The sequence below is a fragment of the Lepisma saccharinum genome, chromosome 1 (genome assembly GCF_977018435.1).
Source record: "Lepisma saccharinum chromosome 1, izLepSacc3.1, whole genome shotgun sequence".
In the NCBI taxonomy this organism is placed as follows: domain Eukaryota; kingdom Metazoa; phylum Arthropoda; class Insecta; order Zygentoma; family Lepismatidae; genus Lepisma; species Lepisma saccharinum.
In genome coordinates this window covers 13,802,009-13,825,155 of record NC_139229.1, presented here as the reverse complement: position 1 = coordinate 13,825,155, position 23,147 = coordinate 13,802,009, and the positions used below count along the sequence as shown (strand labels likewise).

General features: G+C 35.3%; 1 protein-coding gene across 11 annotated transcripts in view; it reads left to right on the top strand.

Moving 5' to 3' along the window:
- Window positions 1-23,147, top strand: part of LOC145992892 (uncharacterized) — a 184,872-nt gene that overhangs the window by 34,410 nt on the left and 127,315 nt on the right. Inside the window, exon 7 of one of the 11 annotated variants that reach the window (XM_083129295.1) lies at window positions 6,033-7,012. The exons of the other annotated variants lie outside the window; for them this stretch is intronic. Coding sequence (XP_082985421.1) covers window positions 6,033-6,355 — 323 coding nt within the window. The 3' untranslated portion in view covers window positions 6,356-7,012. Of the gene's footprint in view, window positions 1-6,032; window positions 7,013-23,147 lie in introns of those variants that run through there. 11 annotated transcript variants of the gene reach the window in all.

The following is a 23,147-nucleotide window of genomic DNA, read 5'->3' as shown; positions in this document are numbered from 1 at the left end:
GAATCTAAAAGTTGAGATTTTTACTGTGAGTTAGGTTCATGCCTGGGGTTCCTTTGTGCCAAATTTCAGAATTTTTCAAGAGGACCCATCTGAGATATTTAACCCTGAAAACTGTCAAAATTCAATGAACGGCCATGTTTGAGCCCATGCTGTACAAAAGGGTTGCATTTCTAAGCACTCATATTTTATTTACAGACACCCTGTAGGCAGGTCTACACATGAAAGAAAAATAGCATTAGACTAAACCCCTTCATCGAAAAAATCGGACTTAAAAATCAAATTTAACTATTTTTACCTCAATTTCCACCATAATTTTCGTACTTATGATGCAATTTTAAGCAAAACATACTTGAATATTATGGAAAGTATACTTCATTAGCTTCAAAATGAATTTTGTTTCAGGTTTGGATATCTAGAAACATGTACAAACTTATGTATTAATTTTTTTTTCTGAAATGGTAATGCCACCAATTATTTTAAAATTGGTTGATTTGACATGGAATGACCTGATAATAAACATGAAAAGAATTACAGTGGAACCCCAATTTTACATTTGACTGCATACATTTGATTCTTACAGTCCCAATAGAGCAGAATGCTATAATGTTTCCCTGAATTTTAGAATTTTAAAAGCCCAGGAAAATATAAAATTGAGGTACCACTGTGTACTGCTTATGTGAAGAAAAGGTAGAACTCAGACAACTGAGGCACAATATGTAAAGTTGTCAATTTTTCTTTCTGAAAATGTTTAATCAAAACTACTTAGAGCAACTTATGTTTGTAACAAAGATTTATCCAGATTTATAACAGCCAGTTTCATACTTTTACTTGAACACACTAGTCTGTAGCCTGAGAAAGGTCTCAAACATTAAATGATTTAACACAAATGAATTTCAGGCTGGAAATGCATTACATGAAATAAATTAAGGATTCGTGTCTTACCCCCTTGTAGCAAAAATTACAAAATACAACTTTCTGGTTGGTAGCAAAGCAAATCTGGTATTTGTCAATAGAGCGTCAGAAGTGAACAGTATTGGGGACATCTTTCTCTGTAAGAATCCCCGCCATTTCTAAAAAATAATTTTACCACAAATATTACATTTAAAATGCATATTTCACTCTATCTACTTATTCATTTTTCCATTGTTCTTACTTTCCATTTGTCCATTTTCATGTACTCAAGTTGGAGAACACTTACCTTTAGTGACGTTTGAGCTAAATAAAGAAAGTCACATGACTAAATACCAGCCACATTGTACAAAACGATGTCACATTCCTCGTTTGTGGGGTCTGCAACCTTGATAATATCTGCATGGTGGTTGCTAGTGGTTAATTAAGGAGACGTACATTTGTACAGTGATAAAACAATTTGAATAGCCATAAATTGGGCCAAAATAAGTAATAATTGTTAGCAGTGGTGGTCTTTTTCTATTTCTCCGGTGTTTTCCAGTCCATACATTTAAGAAGATGTGATATTTACAGTTTATTCATGTCAAGTGTATAATTGATGAAAGAACTAATATATTTGCTCTCCCAATTGGCTATGTGTTGGTACATTTTAAAGTGTTTTTGCCAATCGCGTAGTTGGGTTTAGTATTCAACATGGTTTCACCGCACTGGTTTATAACATTGCCAATGTAGTTCCACAACATAAATGTGCTATTAGAAGGGATGTGTTTATTTTGTGGAGTAAGTGCAGTTTTGAAATCAAATTCAGGATTATATTCACATGTTTTAAATCCAAAATGTAATTTTGTATACTGCTTTTTCACCGCTATAACAGTGACATTTTATTTTATTTACCGCTTTTGAGCCAGAAATTGACTGTTTTTGTACCAAGATTTTGCTTTTTTATTTACCAAAAATATGTGCCTCTAATCAACGTGTATAAGAATTGTTATTTTTAGCATTCTAGGGGATATAGTCATTTTATCATAATTAACTTATATGTAATTAACAACTTATTCTTAGTTTTCGACATCTTGGGGTGGGTTATCTAAAATGATTCACATATTTATTATGATGCAGAAAGAAATACAGTGAAACCTTGATTTTACGTTTTTTAGTTTACAAAGCTGAAAAACTTAAAATGTGGAAAAATGTAAAATCAAGGAAAATTTTATAACAATTTGCTATGTTGGGACCATCAAGACTAAATATATAATGCGGGAAAATGTAAAATCCCTGGGAACATAATATCAGGGTGTTCGTAAATTTTCCGTGAAAAATGTTAATACAAATTCAGTTTTATTAGAGCAATTGTTATTTTTTTGCCTTGAAAATGTGAAATTTTATTTGAATTTTATGTGTGTCGGAATAGCACCCCCCCCCCCTTTGTTGTTTCAAATATGCAACCATTAGGATTGCACTAAAGTGATAATTTCACTTTGCGTTGTGATTGCATCTCTCGATGGAGCTAATTTGAGAAAAGAACATTGAGCCAAATGAAGGTGTTCACATGTAGCCATATCTTCACATGGAACCAGAGGCTGCAATGCTCTTCTTGCTACCACCCTGTGCCAAGGTTCTTACAGGTGCATTGGTGCCAGTGTGTATGTATATGTATGGGGACGGTAATAATAATTAAAGGTTGTGAAATGACACATTGTAATGTTAATTTTTCATGTTTCTGAAAGGTGTGAGGTGCATTTTCCTATCCCGTTTTCGTCACGAAATGATGGGAAATGAACTGCAAAATGCGAAATAGACTCTTTAAACACGATATTTAGAATTTATTTACCATCATGACACTTTCCGATGTTTGAATTATCCTGCGAGTTATGCAATTCATGGAAAATAGATTAATTCTGCTGTAAATATTTGAGAATTAAGAAAGAACCCCTTTATACTGGAATAAAGTTAATACTTTGGCAATGACATAAATGTGCTATTAGAAGGGATATGTTTATTTTGTGTAATAAGTTGTTTTTAAATCAAATTTGAAATTGCATTCACAATTTTAGGCGTTACTCCCCAAACCCCCTATACGCCTTCATGGCGTGGTGCTAAGCACAGGGGAACACTTTACCTTTTTTACCTTTATTCACAATTTTAGAACCAAAATGTCATGACATGTGGTCAGCAAGACAAAACCCCAGTCGTTGTAGGTTTCCATGACCGGGTTACGCAACTCATTTGTAGCTCCCCAATTCCCTCACAATGGTGGGTGGACACTGGTCCCATACACAGGCCAAAATCTCTGGAGAAAAGTTGTTATGCTTCCCCCAGGAGACTCGGACATGGGACATGCACGTGTTCCATAGCCGGAACACAAAGCATGACCATGGTGCAGGATCATAATTCATTGTTTGTAGTCTGCCAGACTCATGAGAATAACAGTGTTAACATAGAAGTTAACTAAATTGATAGAATGTGTTGCAGTAAAAGCTCTGTTGCACACTTTTGTGAGCACTGTGGCTGAAGAAAATTATTTATGCAGGAGATGTAATGTAATTTAAACATGTTTTGTTGGGACAAACAAAGGTTAAGTGTGTAAGTTAAGTGTGTAGTACTAAAATTTTGTAAAATTGACCTGCCTATGGATGATTGCCTTAGGTCTAAATAGGACAGTAGAATTTTGTAACATCCATCCGTTATATACAGAGTAAGTTAAAAAGAATGAAACAACTTTATACAGTTATTGTGACATAACTATTTATAATAGAAAATCAAACAAGACATCAATATAAAGAAAAACTGTGGAAGTTTTATTCCCACTTGGCGCTCTTATGCTGCTTTGCCATTCCTCCACCAGGATCGCTAGTGTGGCAAATTCAGTATTGCTCACTTTTGTTGCGATTGTGATGGCCAATTGCATTTCAAAGTAGAATAGAGACATTTTCATGGGCCTGTGTTACACTTTGAGCAGTTGCTTCTTTTTTGCGAGTGGACACGTCTAATTAATGCAAGTGCACTGTACTCATTCGCATTATCTGCAAATCTGTCAGGTTATTTGAGTTGGCTTAGACTCTTGTCACTATGGGCCAAAACCCACTCTGCTCCCATGGTGGCGACACCACTGTGAATACAATTATTATAATATAGTGTGTGCTAGAGTCACATGGGACTACTTTTGCTTGCTCGTAACCGTTAATAAGAGTCCCCCTACCACGCTCTTAGTGGAATGATTGGCAGGCATTAGGGAAAATGTTCGGAAGTATGTGAAGATTTACATTCTCTAGTATATTTTTCACATTAATGAATTTTTAGCATGGTATCTCATGGATATATTATAGGAGGGAAGGTGGATTATTGGGTAAAATTGTAATACAGGGTGGCCTCATCGGGAATTCCGCAAATTATGCGTGAATTCTGCTTGAATGTTGCTGCGTAGACGTGAAAATATTCAACTTCCATTAATCCAAATCCCATTCAATTTATAGATACTGTATTTATTAATGTTCTGAGGCAAGTTTTTCACAGTTTAACTTTTATTTTTATTGAGGAAGGAAAAGCAAAGAAAAAGCTGCATGGAAAATAAAATAGAATTATCTCAAATTCGTTTGCTTTGTTAGTGTCCTTTGGAGAACCATCTATGTGACATAGGGAAGATTATTGCAGGATAAAACATCTTGAAGTTAATTAGGTAAATTTGAAATTGTTGTACAATTAACAATTTCTCGTACATTACTATATTCCGTAACAGTGTGACTTATGTTTGCATATGCATTTCTAGTCTTGAGTATGCGAAATGGCAAATGTAAACTTCGCATCTTAAAATAAATATACACCATTCAATTGAATTGAATTAGAATTTTTGGATACATTGGAATCATACAAATAATTTACATTGTTAATATATTTGCCTTTGTATGTTTGGGGGTGGTGAGAAGTGATAATACGTAAGGTTCAAATAGAAGAAACACTTGCATTTTTGGAAAGTTCACCTTAAAAAACCGGGAATTATACTTGAATTTTATCATGGTCCTAGAGTGGCCACTCTGTAATAGCTACATTGAAGCTGTTTCATCCATAAGGAAATGATGCTGAACCAATGATGTATAGATTTCTGTTTGTGATACCATTTACTTATCGCAAACATTTCTCTTCAGAAGTAACTTTATGATGGAAATATTATGTTAAATACAGTATCATTAATGAACCATTTACTGAAACTTCATTATTATTATTTGACTTATTGTGTATTGAAATTTTTAGTAGTAGATTGGATGGAAATGCAGATTAAAATATTGAACTATATTTTACACGTATTGCGAAGTTGCTATTAATAAATGTAAGATTCTGAAATCTATTTCTTTTGTTTATTGTTGAGTGTACCATTGGCATCCATTATATGGCTTTGCTTTTTAGCTTGACATTTGCACCATAAATACCACATCAGTATGGAATGTGTTGCAGATAGGACAGGTTTTGTGTAGAGTGCAGTTTCTCACCTTTTTTTTCTGTTTCTAAGTGTGCATACATTGAAATTTTGCTCAACCTAAATTTATTTGTGTAAATAGTGTTTTATGCAGTGTTTTAGGCAAATACTTTTTTTTTAACTTAACAGATTTTCTGAAATCAGACCAGGGGACACCAATTATTTAACACTACTATTAAGAAGTTAATGAAAATGTAAGACACTTACTACTTTCCAATTTTATAAGAAAATATTATTAATAGGAGAAAATGTAAATGCAATTGGTAAGTCAAGAGTAAAAGGGAGGGGGGTGTACTTTTTCGTAGATATACTTGAGACATTTTGACAGAATGACTATTGTACATGCTTAAATACCTTGCACTTAAAGGGATATTCATAAAGCTTTCTCTTGACTCGCAATGAGTATTCGTAGTTATCCTTCAAATTGGATAGAAGTGCTTACACGAATGTGTTTTGAGTGTGTTAAATGGGTAATCACACACACACAAACGAACTTCAACAAGTGAAATTGTACTGCACATTAGATAGAACAGAAGATAGGTTGTTGGTGCCTTCTGGTCTGTGTTTGAAATTTGTCACATGGAAAGCTTTAGCATTGTTGAAAAGATAGCTAGTTTTGAGTCAACTGAAGCCCATATTCTTTCTGTTCCAGTGGACCAGAGGAAACTGCACTCTTTGGACCCAAGACCTTGCCCCATCTGCAACCGAATGTACAGTAACTTGTCGAATTTGCGGCAACACGTACGCCTCATTCACAATCCGCAGAACGTAGTTTGTCCCCTGTGCAATAAGCCTTTCAAGACAAAACTTTACCTCAAACGCCATTTGATGAGCTTTCATGAGCTTACTAGTAAGACTCCTGGGACGCAAATGGCACCGGCAGATTTGCTTGCCAGTGCGTATCTCTCATCCCCTTCACTGCTTAAAGCATCAAATGGTGAAAGTGATAGCACAGAGACTGAAGAAAACAGCTAAATATAGCTGGTAAGAATGATGTCCGATTTTTTTTTTTTATCTAAGTGTGTTTGCGTGTTTCCACTTGAGAGTACCTAGGACGTGTATAGATGTTGTATCATAGCAGTGCCCTATTTACATTCAGAAATTTTAAACTGATCTCGTTTTAATATTGTTATCGAACATCTTTTTAAATAGCTTGTAGAGCATTTATCTATACATGATGTTATAAGTAATAGTCAAATGATGTATCTAAAGTTCTTATCTAAATCAATGTATATCTAGAAATTCTTTTCAAAACTAATGGATATAGCAAAGTGAATGAGACGATTGAGAAAATTGGCTGTTGACAACTTGCAATATGTTCAGTAACATTTACTAAAAATATAGTTTGAAAACATTTATATATTGATGCTTTTTCGAAATTTGTCTTTTAATATACAGGATAATATATAAACTTTGCACATCTGTTTTTGAGGTGAATATCTGGGACTGCTTTATTGTCACAATGCAGCTACAATTATACGTAAAATTGTATGTTGGTTTGTTGTGTTAAGCACATGTTATTGCTGAGGTTTGTTAATCTGTATTTACCACATGCAACAATTGCACATTTTTCAAATGGTTATTAATTTGAATTTAATGAATAAGTTGAAACATTCACCTTTTCCATGTATAGTGCTACCTGTCAGTTTCAAGACATATACAGGGTCATCCGTTTGAGATGTCAGAAAAGTAAACCTTTATACACAAGAGGTTAAAGTACGTATCTGTGAGCAGCGTGTTGTAATATAAGCACAAAGGATGTAAGTTTCGAATGAGTGGAGGTTTACAGACTTCGGCCACATGGCGGCGCTAATGTGTATGGTAACAAAGGTGGTGATCACGTCACAACAGCACACACAGTGTGTTGTATGGTATGCGAAATTTTTAAAGTATTACATGCATGCTACTGCCGCCACGCAGCTGAAGTCGGTAAACCTCCACTCATTCGAAACTTACATCCTTTGTGCTTATATTACAACACGCTGCTCACAGATACGTACTTTAACCTCTTGTGTATAAAGGTTTACTTTTCTGACATCTCAAACGGATGACCCTGTAGTACTTTCTCCTCATATATACACACACGTTATTGTTTAATTGTAAAATAACTGTCTGTTTAATTAGTAGTCAATAACTTTAACTTGTGCCTTCCTGATAGTGTAGTGGTTACATCTTTACATTGTAATCAAGGGGTCCTGAGTTTGATAGCTAGTGGATGCACATAGTGGTTCGGATCCCATTTTAAACTGTAGGTCCAGCCCAAATTAGCCTTTCTGCACATAAATTGTACTTAAAAACAAGCTCAAAAACTAAGTTTCAGGAAAAGGTAACAGATTGTATGTGTTGTGATATTATTAATCGCACTAACATACGTCACTAAGGTGAATGTTTGACTCTTTCATTATGTAGTTCATGGTTAAAACTAGTTTTCTGTATGTTGGATGCAAAATAATTTATTTCACATCGTTTCCTCTCCCTAACGGGGTTTGTTGGAGTAAATTCTTCACCACTTCCATGGCCTTTTGTCAGTTTAAACATATTTTTTCAAAGGAAGAAATTACCCATTAATATTTGAAACCTTTATCATGGCAAGGCACCTAATATTATGCAAGTAACAATTGATTTTGTGTTTTCATAAGTTTTAGTACTTGGTTACATTGAGGAGTGAACTTTCAAATAGGAACTAATTATTTGTTCTTGTGAAAGTAATCTTCTTTTACTTCATGTAGACTGCTTTAAAAAAGGACAAACCTACTTCCTAATGGTAGATTAATGGTCTTTATTTAAGATCTTTGGACAAGCTGATTTTTTGTGTTTTTACACAGTAACACTTACTTCTGATCTATCTTCATCATGAACCAGTTGAACAATTGAAATTAATATGTGGAGGAATTGTGTGATTGGTTGATATGTGGTTGTCTTTCCTGCAAGTTGCTGCAGGTGTTTTATGTAGTCAAACAAACAAGGTTATGCTTTTAGTGTTCCCGCTGCAGATCAGAAATAAGTAGAATTTTTTTAATGTAGGCTACCTGCTTGGAATACCTACTTAATTGTGGGGCTGTTGTACAGGGTAGGCATGAAAAAGTAGCCCGCACCAGCAGTAAATGCTACTGACTAGGGCTACTTTTTTGCACCACCCTGTATAAACCACAAGTGACATTAGTGTGTCGGTTCCCGATGTCATGACTTTATTGACTGTTTAAAGTTTTTGTTAAAAATTTCTCCACTTCCCAATTTTTTTTAATACTTGTTATCTGCCAGAAATGTAAGGCTGTGTATTTATAATGTAGTATTGTGATTATTGAAGTCATTTCAGTAAAGAAACTGTTCTTACCACTGATTTCTACCCTTGACTGACTGTTGTGAATGTACATCTCATTAAGACTGATGCAATGCTAAAGTGGGTGGAAAATGAGGTTTTATGTATGATGTGAACAAAAGTTTGCAGTAATAGTGCCATAACATGTTAATATAGTCTCTTAAGTTACATTATCTCTTTAACAAAATAATCTACGTAACTAGAAGCTACCGTATTTTTTTTAGAGAATTGTTTATCGTTTTTTGTAAGGTTTGTAAAGTATGTATAAGTGTAAGGATTATATTGTAAGATACCAGAACTATACCTCGTTATTGTTTGTCAAACAAATATAGTCTAAGTTGTTCATTGTTTCTGTAAAACACTAACTTAGTCTGTTAACAAAATTCACATAAATTATATGTTTAATTATTCAAATTCTGCGAAAATTGATAGTTCCATTTTTAACAGATATTAAGTGCTTGGTGTGTATGTGGTCTATTATTTTGCTTAAGCAAAAACCAAAATTTTAATACCTGCATTAGTATCAATATTTAATTAATTTAAGGTTTGAACTGGAGATTGTTCAACAGCTTGCAACTGCTTGAAGGTTGTGCATATTGCATCATAAACTGTTTTAATTTAAGAATGCATAGAAACTACATTACAAGCGCATTTAAATTAAAACTACTGAACCAGCAACTATACCCTATCCCAGCTATCTCTGGAGCAAAGCTGCTGCGAAGGCTGGTAACTGCAGTTGCTCCCCCCCCCTCCACATAATCCAGTTCTTTCTCACGTGCTCATTGGTGGAGCCATCTTGCTTCACTACTTGTGCAGAGACTTGTTTTTGTTCGCCTGCTCCAGAGATATCTGGGACAGAGTATATTATTGTCTGTATTGCTGCAGGTTTTTTTTACATTTTTGTTTTTATATATTTATTGTAATAGCAGTGATGTGCAGAGATCTGTTTCCATCACCTGAGATTCAAAATGTATTTACGCAGTCATCTTTATTTGTTGATGTGTATCTGGCACTTGCCCGTGAAAAGTTATTTTTGATCAACTACTCTTTACAGTTGACTCTTTCAGAGGAGCCTGGGTCATCAAGAAATAATCGCCCAGGCAATCTCATTTACACTGTTCCACATACCAGCTCATATTGTCAGTACATATCACTGTACGTTTAATTTTAGTTCCATTACATCTGGAACTGGGTACTCAGTTAAATAATCGTTGAGGGTGATCTTGCATGAACCCACAAATATGCGGATGACTGCGCAAATACGTCTCCAGTCCCTGAAGACAGTAAAAAGGTTTCCAAAATGCTAGAATGAAAACTTCAAAGTGGTTAAATGTCTAATTCCGTCTTCAAGAACAACCACTGATCACCTACATCTAATGTGATCTCTACAAACAACATTTCATCCAGTGTAGGCTTATCAGCAGGCTTTACAGATGTGAAAGAGAATTTATGTGTACCTCTTGATCTTATTTGAAGTAATGAACATTTTTGTCATAAAGAGATTGAACTTTATGCCACATGTTGTTAGCTTCATAAAAATGTAAAATGACTATTGTTTAGACGTATATCCAGTGCTCGAAAAATGTTCTTCAAAGCTAGGTGCCAGCTCTGAAAATCAGGCACCAGGAAACCACCTATTAGCAATTGTGCATACTACAGTATGTTTCAAAAGTTGTGCAATCCAAACTTTGAAAATGTATATCATGAAAATCGTAAGAGATATTTACACCGTGTTTTCTGCACTAAACTAATCCTGTAAGCTATCACTGGGTTCATAAATTTATGTTAGCCTTTAACTAAAAAGCAATTACATTATTTAAAAAAGAAACATTGTTAATTTGCTGAAAACATCTGAGAACTGATTTTCAACAAAAAATACCAACTCTTAAACAATTTGTGGGATCATATGTTGGTGTTTGACTGGTTTTTAAACAGTTGCTTTGTGAGGAGCAGCAGAAGAAGGACATTTTTATTGGAAAACCTCTTGCACATGAGTGTAAGAATGAGTAGTAAAATACTCTTCAGTAATGCACACGCACTGCTCCAATGAATATGCCATACAGGTAAAGTGCTCCCCTGTGCTTAGCACTACACCATAAAGGTGTATAGAGGGTGTGGGGGTAACGCCCCACACTTTCTTGATCCGGTCGTGAGTGGGGGTGATGTGATCAGCATCACACCCCTGACTGCCTTTACCCCCTAGGGTTTCCCCCAGGTACCCATGTCATTCGATGCTGGGTGGCTGCCGGGGCCGCTTCCAACGTTAGAAAAGTTCCCGGATTTGAACCGGCCGAGGATCGAACCCGGGGCCTTTAGCATTACCGACTGAGCCACTGCGGCCATGAATATGCCATGCTGAATCAATTAAAGAAACAGGCACAGTAGCGGCGAAAGTGAGTGAAGAGAATTTAATGTAACCAGGGGCAGTCTAGGATTCTCTCAAGAGTTCAATTTCGGCACAAAATCTTGATTTACGATTTTTCACGTAAATATATAGCCAATACTTAGACACATGTTGCATGCGACTGTTGGCAATATTTCGACCTGCTAGTGTTGCCATATATGAAGATATGTCCCAAAAATGGCACTTTTCACTTACCCATAAAATTGCCAGTCAAAAATTCATCAAATGTTGCACATGACCAATATTGGTTGCAAATGACAGACTGACATGGCATCAGTCGTCAAATGTCTAATTATGACCCCTCGATAATTTCTTACATATTTGTCTTACTCAGAAGTTCATTTCTGGAAAAATTTGAATGTTGCTTTCAGTCAGCTATTAATTTATATAATTTTCTGTGCGGAGTGAACTGATAATTTTAAGCATTGAAAAATATCTCAATGGATGAGGCTTTATAATGCAGAAAACCCGGTGTAAATATCTCTTACGGTTTTCAAGATATACATTTCCAAAGTTTGGGTTGTGTGACTTTTGAAACACTCTGTATAAGATGCTGAGCATTACAGTATTCAAAACATCGCTAAATTATTTGTTAAAGCAGGAAATGAGGTGTTGGGGGACAAATGGTAAGAAATTGTTATCGACTTTCTGGAATGTTCACAACGTTGATAAAAAAGAAATAATTAACTAACTTACGATGTACTGCAATTTGAACTTAGAATCATCAAAATTTCGTACACATTACAGCAAAAGCTCACAGTTCCCAGCCTGAAATGTTTAGTTGCCCTGGCGACCGGGAATTTTCGAGCCCTGCATATACCCTCAACTTAGATCTGAACTTTCAGACCTACGTTGGTTCATCAGGGTTGAAGTCATATCCTCTTCTGCTACCAGTTATGATGTTCTGGTGTCAAAGGATTTTTAATGTTTTAACCATTTATCTATTTTAAAACTTTCCCACACCTAATGAAGGGTTCAAAAAAGAAATTCTGCTAAGTACCATCCTGTCTTGCTTTCAGTATTTTGTATAGATCAAATAAGTGAAAGGTAATGAGTGCGTAATAGTCATAACACTGCTCAAGAATGATCATTTAATGTGAGAGGTGGCCAGTTAGTCAATTTTGAAAGTACTGTTTGTACATTTTTTCCTGTTGTACTTTATATTCTTCTTGATTATGGAGGTTAGCCACAATTCAGGATCTGTATGGAAATATGACTTGAGTTTGTAACTACCTCAAAATGTTGCAGTTACTCCTGTATCAATTGTTCTCAGCCGCTTCAGAATTTCAGAATGTATACCTAAATTGCAATATTTGTATTTTTGTTGTTCAGCATTGCTTTTCTGTCACATTTGGCTAATTGTAACAATGAGGATGAGTGAAAAAAATTGATGAACACTCGGGATGGATTAAAACCTAACATTTGGTGGTAAGATCTACAGTCAACCACTTAATAGTTTCAGTTGTTTAATCCATATCATATCTAAGGAAGAAGATGGATGAACAGAAGAATGCAATAGTTGTGATCAGTACTCATTCCATGGAATTTTGTTACACTGATTGATTTCATCACCTTTCCTGTGGCTTTGCCAGCCATTTACTGTCTTAAAACAGATGGAATGTTTTTGTTTTTTGTCATTTCCCTTTTTTGTGGATGTGGTAGCTAGCTCTAGCCGATGACATCGTTCTCCCTCCAAACCTTGTTGCTGGTAGTGTGGTTCTTCCTTAATTCACATTTATTTCCAGACAGGTACTTTTTATGGGCATATGTAATCTCCCAGTGATTGTGACAACCCCCTCTCCTCCAACATTCCCAGTGACTAGATGGAAACTTTACAAAAACAAGTCATCGATCTAATATTTGCCACCTCTCAGAACACACTATGCCTTTAAAAGAAAATATAAATTCCATATAAAGTAATATTAAAACAATATTAACGCTCTCCATTATTTTTCATGCTTGTTTTGTGTGTACCCCTCCTCTTTTTTTTGCTTTCACACCCTCCATAATGAATTCCTTGGTGCGAGTGCAGCAGTTAAAATAAGTCCTTCACGTTCCACACTTACGTTAATGGAAATTATTCATGTGTATAATTATACAAACTATGGCAAGATGAAGATTCAGATTCTTCAAATATTTGCTAGTACTTTCATGCAGCATAAGATGGAAAGTAATATTGTAAAAATGTTGTGTAAAGGAAAAGTGTCAAGAATAACTTCAGTAGTTAGTATAATTGTTAGTCTCAGTTTTTTTTGTCATGCAGCATTTTTTGTTAGCACATACAGATTAATTTTATGTACAGTCACGGACAGTTCTGGATTGTAACTACACAATAGAAAGTACTACAACCCAAAACTGTCCGTGACTGTACATGTACCATCCAGGGTATTGTTATGTCTTACAACTAAACAGTACATCATGATATATACTTTTTGAAACTTATTGTTCAATATGATGCATCAATTTTCTTAACTCTACCTCAAAATGTAGTTAGCAGAATACACTGGGGGTTCATCAGGTAGAATATCATACAAGGTATTTAAACCAAGTATACTAAAAGAATACATTGTTATATGTAGGACTAAGCATTTGCTCACAAGTATTTTTCAGGGTTTTGATGTTAGATTCATATGGTATTGGTAGCTTGTGATTTGAACTTATCGACATACGCCTTCTGACAGCGATGAAGGATTTGTTTAGCTATAATTAGTAATCAATACTGCGGTAGTTATAAAGTTGCACTTGTTTTTGTTTTGATTTTATGGAAATATAGATTCCTAATGCATAATTGTTGATTGTGTGAAGCAGTTGATTTTAATTTTAGAAGTTTCGGTAACTTTGCCTTATAATGATGCAAGGAGAAAGTACCCTAATTGTTTTTACTTACATGATTGGCATTTTTGACTTCAGAGCTGAGAGAATTTGAATGGTTAATGTTGTTTAGAAAATTATTGTTTTTCTTTTAATGCATGTTGATAATCATGACACAGTTTTACGTGCAGTTCTGATTGTTACTATTTTTAATATACTTTCAGAGTAGGAAATTTACTCCAGTGTGTGTGTGTTGATGTGAAAAATTATGAGGGGTGCAGGCTTAAGAAGTATTTTCCAAATTTAAATTTGTGGCACAAATAAGTTTGAAATTCCCTACTTACACGTGCATACACACTTACATATATGTAATAATTCCATGTAACATGTGAGAAAAACAATTTATTCCATCAGGCCTCGCCAATAAAATAATGGTAACATTGTCACCTTGTAATGAAGGGGTTCCAGGTTCAATACACAGTGGTTCGAATGCCATTTTAAACTCTAGGTCCAGCCCTGATTAGCCTTTCTGTGCATAAAGTGGACTCAAGAGAACAACCCAAACATAATTTATTCACCTATTCAGTGAGTCACTGTCACCATTCACAGATGATTAAATAAATTACAGTAGAACTCCTCTGTAACGGACACCAATGGGGAATGTAACTTATCCATTATTGTGAAGTGTCCCCTATTTGGAAATAAACTTGGAATGCGACAAAATGTTTTCTTCGGACGTTTGCGACATTTCTTCACTGTTAATGAACAATATTTATCTTGCATGTAAATGTTCCATATTTTTTTCTAATGCACATACAATTTTGCAAAATATCTCTGTAGGCATGGGTGATGATGACTTTTTCATTTCAAGTTCATTGTTTTAATGTCTGCCATCGTAACACACTTCACAAGATCAAATGGTATGCATTTTTATAACAATGAGCTTCAACAATTAGGTACTCTTCAAGTGCGGAAAATACATAAAAATGTCTGTCACCAAATTGTTGCAACTTCTACGCAGAAAATCACATTTTGCCAATTATTGCAACATTATTACCTGTAAATTTCAGAAATGGCCATTGTTGTTTGTCACAAATGTCCATTGTTCTGATTTTTTAATCGACACAGCTTTCAGTGTAACCGTCTGTTATTAAGAAGAAATCTCCACATACTCTCATGTATTTTGGTGGGGACTTAAGAAATGTCTGTTATTTAGAGATATTCATAGAATAATTTACTTTTTTTTTTAACATGGAATTATATGCATGTGTAAGAAATTATTTTCTGATTTACTCCTTTGCTGTCCATAAGCAGGTTCCTGCAGCTTTTACCTACATGAACCTCAGCTTAATTATTGTGATATAAAGTTCAGCTTTGGTTGACATTTTAGTGCAATTTAGAGAAATTCAGTATTTTCTGAAATTTCACCCAAAAGAATGAAACAATATGTTGGAGAGATTTTAGGGGGAGGAGGGGTAAGTGGTGGTGGAAGTGTGTGGATCTAGTGTAGTTATGTGCAATAACTGGTCTATTTTCCATAAAAGTAATAAAATCAATGAACATCTCTCCATGTTGTAACAGAAGACTTTACCAACCACTTACGAAGTTTTTATTTTGCTAGACATTCAAATCAGAAGCCACCATTGCCAGTAGAGCTTGTGCCATATAAGTAGTGTGATACACACACATATGCAATTGTATGATAGAAAGTTTTTGTTTGTTAACAGCATGCATGTTGTGAAATGTTACAAAGTTCTACAGCTTGAAGTATGTGCCCTATCTTTTTCATGGGTTAACAATTCTTTGCATTATGCCTGCATATAATGTGTGATCAAGAGAACTTGACATATCAAGTTGTTAATTGTTAAGGTTCAATAAATGAGAAATTACTGTTGAGAATTGAAGGAACCTTCAGTCTAAACTTTTCATTAATTAGTAGTTTCCTGCATCTCTACTCTTCATTTCTATAACATAAAAATTTTACTGTGATGAGGATATTTATAGAATTGAACATAAGTGTTTGGCATATTCATTATTTTCAGTTGTGGTAATCATAATATTTCATTCCCAAATTTTTATATCTAATATGCTTGAATGTTCATATGCAGCCAGAAGTGAAGATTTGGAAATGATTTAATTCATACTTTTCACTGACTAAATGTTACTTGTACAATGTAAAATTATTTTTATTATATTTGTTATTATTGTAACACAAGATAATGTCTTTTGTGCATTGTGTTGGGAAAGGGCATTTTTCATCGATTATAGTAGCACATTTCTTCTTTACATAAGTGGTGATGTTTCACAACTACCTTGTTCGAATCATCAAATCTAGTGGAATTGAGAGATGAAACTACAGATTGGGAATTCCTTGAATTCAGGGAATTGAATTTTCATGATATTTTTTTCACAAATATGAAACAAATTGCAAAAACTAAAATGAAACTCTCTAAAAATGGATTTATTTCCAATTTTATTATGTCCGTAGTACCTCAGAATTTTGTGTTCCTAACTACAGTCAATTAGAGTAATCTATGGGTGCCCCAGGGTTTAGTTACCAGTGGAAGCACATTAAACATTGCTTAGGATCCTACTTAACACTGTAGATCCAGTTTTGATTGGCCTAACTGAACATAAAGTGCATTTAACAGTAGGCAATTTCTTGGAAACTTTTCCACTAATCTCTATGAGTGCATTTATAGAGACTTACTGAATTATTGCGAAAATGTATGACTATATTTAATTTAGTGGATAAATTACAAAATATGAATAACGATCTGTTAAACTTCTGATATTCATTAGCATAATTTTTCACGAACAGAAGTTCTTTACATTGTAATATGCACAAACAATATAACAAATGTTTAGTGTAAATATTTTGATAACCATTATTATTAGCCTTGACTTTTTGGAAATTTTGCTTTAAGAACTGAAATTATGCTTGAATTTTATAACTTAAACAAATTACTAACTTTAGCTCATGGATAAAGTTCGTAATTTGTTTATGTTGTTATTATGAAACCATGCCTTTTTCCCCCAAACATGAATTCAATTTTTTCTTAGTCTCTAAGTAACCACCCTGATAAAATAATTTGTTAATCCAGTTTCACTAGCCATATTGCAAGTAATTAAATTATGTAATACATAGTACTGGTGTGTTCTTTCAACTATGTAAGGTCTGATGTTGTGAACTAGAAAGCTGTAAAACATTGCCACGTGTAAAAAAGAAGAAATATGATGTTTATAATACTAAGAAGTTGTGAGTAACCTATTAATCTCAACAATTGTTATGGCATAAAAGAAACCAGACAGGTACATGCATATCTTATTCAGTTTCATGTGCAACCAATACCGAGCTTCATAAAAGTGTGGGAGTTGAAGGGTAGCAAGTACTGAACTTTAGAAAGGTGCCAAAAGAATGCATACCCTTTGGTATTTGAATCTTACTAAAATTGTGCATAATGTACAATTTGTGCTATAGACTAGTCAAGTTGAAAATCAAAATACTAGGGCTGAGCCAATACCATTTTGAATCGATACCAATATTGATCCTTGAATATTGTAACAATTAAAAGTTGTTCGGAATGTTCATAAAATTTAATAGCAATATACCAATCTTCACAGGAGACAATCATTTTGTCACGAAACCCATTTTTACCCCCAATGTTGTTGCAAAATATATATATAATTTTCACGATATGTAGTCTCTCTGAAAGTGTTGCGGAATTTCTCTAGGCTCCTGCCCAACCCCGGAAAAGTATAATCTAGTATCGGTGCTTATATTGCAATTTCCGATATTGACACATTGTTATTGGCTCGGCCCTACAAAATACTAAATGTTCAGTCTCAGAAGTGATTGAATTTGAGGTATAGTGTAAGTTGCATGCAGTGCATGTTTTTTTATAATGATCTTCCATGTCTTTATTGTAGATGTTCTCTATCTATTCATGTTAAATCATTTCTTTTATTAACTGAGTTAATTTTTTTGAGTGTAAATACATTTTGTAGGCCATCAGCTTTATAGTTGAATAAAAGAGCGTAAAAACAGAAGTGTTTTTCTAGGTATGAATAAATAATAGCTGTATTTGATGTTGTTCTATTATTATTACTGATGTCCAGTAAAATTCATATGGTTTCCTGGTTGAGTTGAGTCTAATTCTTGCATATTATTGCAATGAATTGTCATTAACAAAGCAATGCTTGATATTGAGGCTATGAAGCTACAACTAAGGCTTGAGAAGAATTTGTGTAAACCCTTACTAAACGCACGACCATGACCATGACATTAGGCAGGTGGCAGAAGTTCACGCTGTTGCCACGTCGGAGCACAACCCCGTCTGTTCGGAGGATTAAGAGCAGTCCGACATGTAGATATGGGACTCTATTTCTGGGGCCTGTAACGAACTTTCAATTCACACAATCACCAGCTCTGTGTCGAATAGGACTCTTAAAGTTCCCCGGAGAGAGGTCAGTCTGATGATCGAACTAGGCAAGGTAGCCCAGAGATGTTACCACACAGTACGCAGGAACCAGCGACTTTAGTCCCGCTCTTGCTTTGCTTTTCCCATATGTGACAGCAGCGCAATTCTGCCCAACCACCTATTTTCATGACCATGTGTTTAAGTATAGTTTTACCAGTACATAGAAAGTCACTTTCGGTTCCATGTGAGAAGACCTTGCACCCCCCTTTTTTCAGACTTCTATTTCTGAACCAGATGAAACCATACAACCTAACAGAAAGAGGCTGTTAAAAAATTAAAATTACTAACAGTGTTCTGCTTTCTTATTTTTGGCTATTTTTTTTAACTGCCACACTACCAATGAAAGATGCAAAGATATTGTTATGCACCCTTTAAATCAAATGTTTTTTTTTAGCAGTAAATATGAATTACAGGAAAATGCCTTCTTCTAAACGTAAATTCATATTTTCAGCACAAGTTAATTGCAGAATCAAGATTACTACCCTCATTATTTAATTTTCTCTGGTGTTCGTTTGCAATGAATAGTTGCTTCCCATACATGTTTATTTTCAATAGTATATGCCAATATACCTGTGTTCGGTTTTGAGCACACAATATGTCATGCTCTTGCCATTTTTTGGTCATTTTTAAGGATGTTTGTCCCACATATTCTTTAGAGCATGAACATATAATATAATCCATCCACTGAATGTTCATTTTGAATTGGTTAACTCTTTTGCTTCTTTAGGTGACTTCAGTCTATTTTTTTTTCAATATGTGTAACTTACGGAAACTTACTGCAGTTGATTTCAAACATTCATGTCGCTGCTGATGTCGATCAAAGTCAGCCTGTAAGAAAAAAACATTACCAGAACATGCTGCCATTTAGTCTCTGGCTTTTGAACCATTTTCCAAAGGAATATCTCGTTTTGGTTCTGGTTAAATGAAAAATGTGTGTATGTACAACAATGGCAGCACGTAAAATTTTGACACACCCTAATCACAAGGAGTAACAGTTAATAGGGTCCCACACATTCTTGATCTCGGCCGTTGATTGTAGGTTAACTGAGTCTCTTAAGGAGCTTTCAGATCGAAGAACCTTCAAAATAAATGTGATCTTTCATAGCAGAAGAATATAGCAAGCTGCACTTTTGGATTTTCGCTTGCATTTCACTTAAACAGGGCCATTTTCTCAATAGTGTGTATCATGTTGTCTCGATCAGTTCGTTGTGCATGCACAGTGTTGGTTTTTTTATTTTTATTATTAATAAATCAAAGAAGGAGAAAGGAAACACTCGGCGGACAGTGGAAAAATTCAAAATTTTCGCTAGCTTAGTAGCATCATCGGTGTGAGACGAAAGAGACTGAATTAATAATAAGATACTCTAGGGGGCTTATGTTTTCTGTTGCTTGTTACTTTGGTGTGAAACCACATAGCACTTGTTCCTTTTTCTGAAAGTTCTGTTAGGTGCATTGTCATAAAAATTCCCACTTAAAATCACCCACCACGGTGAACATCATGCAGTGGGAACTTTCTGCTACTCTAGTTTGTGCGTGTATTGATGTATTCCCAGCTTTTGAAGCTGTCTGGTTGAGAGATGCAGTGTGTGTGTAGCCTGAGGGGAATGGAGTAGGCAAGCTTGGTGGAATGCCAGTACAGGTCACGGAAGGCTCATCTGGACGTTTGGCATCTGTAAGGGTGTTTTTTTTTTTTTCAAATTTTGCTCTCCATTCGAAAAAACCGCTGTGATATTCCAAATTATAAAACATTACATATGTTTAGAATTCCTTCTAGAGCATTGACGTGAATTTTCATGTGGTTTGCTTTCGCTGTTATCTAGATATTATCAATAATTTTGTAGACTTATGTAAACGTATGTAATTTTCATATTTTGGAATACAATGAATTTTTATTTCCTAAACAGTATACAAGATATGGTTACATAGAAAGATTATTATTTTTTTTTTTTTTATGTATACGGATAAAAGTAGTCAAGCTACTTTCGGAGGTATGTGCTTATGCCCTGGTACCTGAAAATTAATCCAGGGCGTCAGTTCCGTGAATTTTTTACGGATTCCCCCGCTTTTCTTTGATTCATCCTTGATTTCCATTATTTTTTTAATTACAATAATTCACTGTGACATTGGCAAGAATGTCCAAGTGTGAAGAACCAAATTTGTTCGGTTTTCCTGAACAAAGTTGGTTTCACATCATTCTACAAGGTAAGAAGATTAAGATAAAGGTTAGAAATAGTAGGAAGTAAATAAGTGTTAGTGTTTAACATTAATATTATTTATGATCACAGATACGAAATTACATAAGTGTGTAATTGGGTGGGTAATGTTTTCTTAAGATAAGTTTTATTGTGTGTCGTGTGCATTAGTGTTGATGGATGAGATGAGGAATGGACATTAACACGATTCTATGAATGTTAAGCAGGGTCTATGTTCTAGTATGTTATGTTTGAGATAGTGAGAGTATTATTGGCTTTGAGATGTACGTATTAATAGTAGGAAGAGATATGAAAGAACGAGTGGTACCTGATGCAAGGAGACTTGCGGGAGACCAGCAAGAGTTGGTCGGACTGGGATGAACATCGGTACGACGGTTGGTACCCGGGACATCATCAGGAAGGGAAGAAGTAGGGAGGGATTTCCTGGGAAGTATCGGGTACATTAGTACGTTCGGTAGTGGAAATATAGAGAATTGTCAAGAATCAGTGAGAGAAGTTTGCAGTGTGTTTAGTAACGAGAATAAAGAAGGGGGTGTAAGATTACAATTTAAGAAAGAAACGAAAAAGAAGAATCTTGGTTAAATTCGGTTGGTTCCTAGGTCGGGTCCTTGCAGTGTTATCCTTTGCCTTTCTCCGTGGAGACGTAACCTTTTTTCGTTTTGGCGTATCACTGTCTTCTGTATTAGTGTCTCCTTCTTGATGTTCCTGTGGGAGGTTCTGCTTCATTATCCTCTTGGTGATCTTAGTTCTAAGGAGGGATGTCCTGTTGTTGAGTTTGTCGAAGGTGGATTCTTTGTGATCTTCTGGGGGGTATATTACATTCCGGAGGTAGGGGTTGAATGGGGAGGTGAGTGATGCCGGATTTGAAGAGGGAATGTTCCTCTTTCGACACCAGGTTTGTTAAGTCGTTTAGTGACGTAAAGTGCTCGGGATTTCTTATTAACTGGTATGTGTTGAAGTTTGGTAGCTTTTGTCTTAAATCTTCGATTTGTGTGTTTGATGTCTGGCAAAAGAAGGCTTTATGTTCCGGTGTGTCCGTCTCGGTTTTACATTTCAGGCATTTATCAGTCTGTCTGAGGTTGTGCTTATTTAGGTGTTGACCGTAGGGACCGTGTCCCGTTAGGAAATGTATGAGACCTCTCGTGGGATGGAAATGGTCCATCGAAAGTCGTTCTTTTATGTTTGGAAGGAAGCTGTGAAGTCTCCTTCCTTGCGTAGCTTGTGTCCATTCCTGTTGCCAGACGCTAAACAAGTGGTTGTAAATGTCTGGTACCGTGGCAGGGCGTATTCCAATTAGTTTATAGATTTCGTCCTCTTGTCCATTTCTAAAGTAATACTTTGATGCTCTAGTTTTAATAACGATTTCAATAGGCTGTAGGCCCGCAATCATGAGAAGAGCCAGGGTTGAGGTTGTTCTGAATGCACCCGTTAGGCGAAGTATCACTTTGCGTTGTGAAGATCTCAATCTGTTTTTAATGTACTGTTTACTGGTTTCCATGGCCCACAGGGGCGAGCCATAGGAAATAATAGAATTATATATGGTAATGAGATATGTTTTTATGTGTGATAGTGGAAGGTTGTAGTTTGCTGAACTCAATGTGGCTAGACTGTTTATAGTTGTTTCGGCCTGGGTTGTTGCCAGGGCTATGTGTCTGTTAAAAAACATCTTCTCTTGAAGAGTAATGCCAAGGTATTTAGCTTCTCTTACTCTTTTTAAATTTCTTTCTCTGAGTTTGATTTGAGGGTTTCTTTGTAACTTCCCCTTAAGGATAATATAATGAGTCTTTTCCGAAGCTATTTTGAGTTTAGCATGATCACACCAATTGGATAGCATATTGATTGCAGTGGATGCTTTATCTTCGATTTCCCTTCTTGAGTTACCGGAAGTGAGCATGATAATGTCATCCGCATAAGCTATGATCTGGTCTATGTCTGGATGGTCTTGTAGTTTCATAAGCGCAGGCTCCAAGTTAGTATTCCAAAGCTCGGGTCCCAGAATGGAACCCTGAGGACAACCTTTTGACGTGATCTTACTCATTTGTAGATCCGGATATTTGATGCTAATTTTTCTGTTAGAGAAATAACTTTTCAGAAGTAGGAAAAGTGTACCTGGGCAGTTCATATTTTTAAGTGTTTGAAAAAGGCTGGGCCACCACAAGTTGTCAAATGCCCCGGCGATGTCCACCATGATTCCAACCGTGTACTTGTTTGGAGTGTTTTGTGTTGTAGACGATAGCAGGCGTAATGCATCGTCAGTGCATTTACCTTTCGTGAACCCAAATTGTATCCCTGATATGGGTTTGAGCAGGCGAAATTCTTTGAGTCTTTTTAGGATAAGTTTCTCGAAGAGTTTTCCCAAAACGTTGAGAAGGCATATTGGTCTGTATGAATTGACCCTGGTTTCATCTTTATTTGGATGTTTCTTGATGATTATTAAGTTTGCTTCCTTCCAGGTTTCTGGGAATATCTTCTGAACAAGGCACTCATTAAATAGTTGAGTAATGTAAGGCGTAAGTACTGGGGCGATTTCTTGTATTAT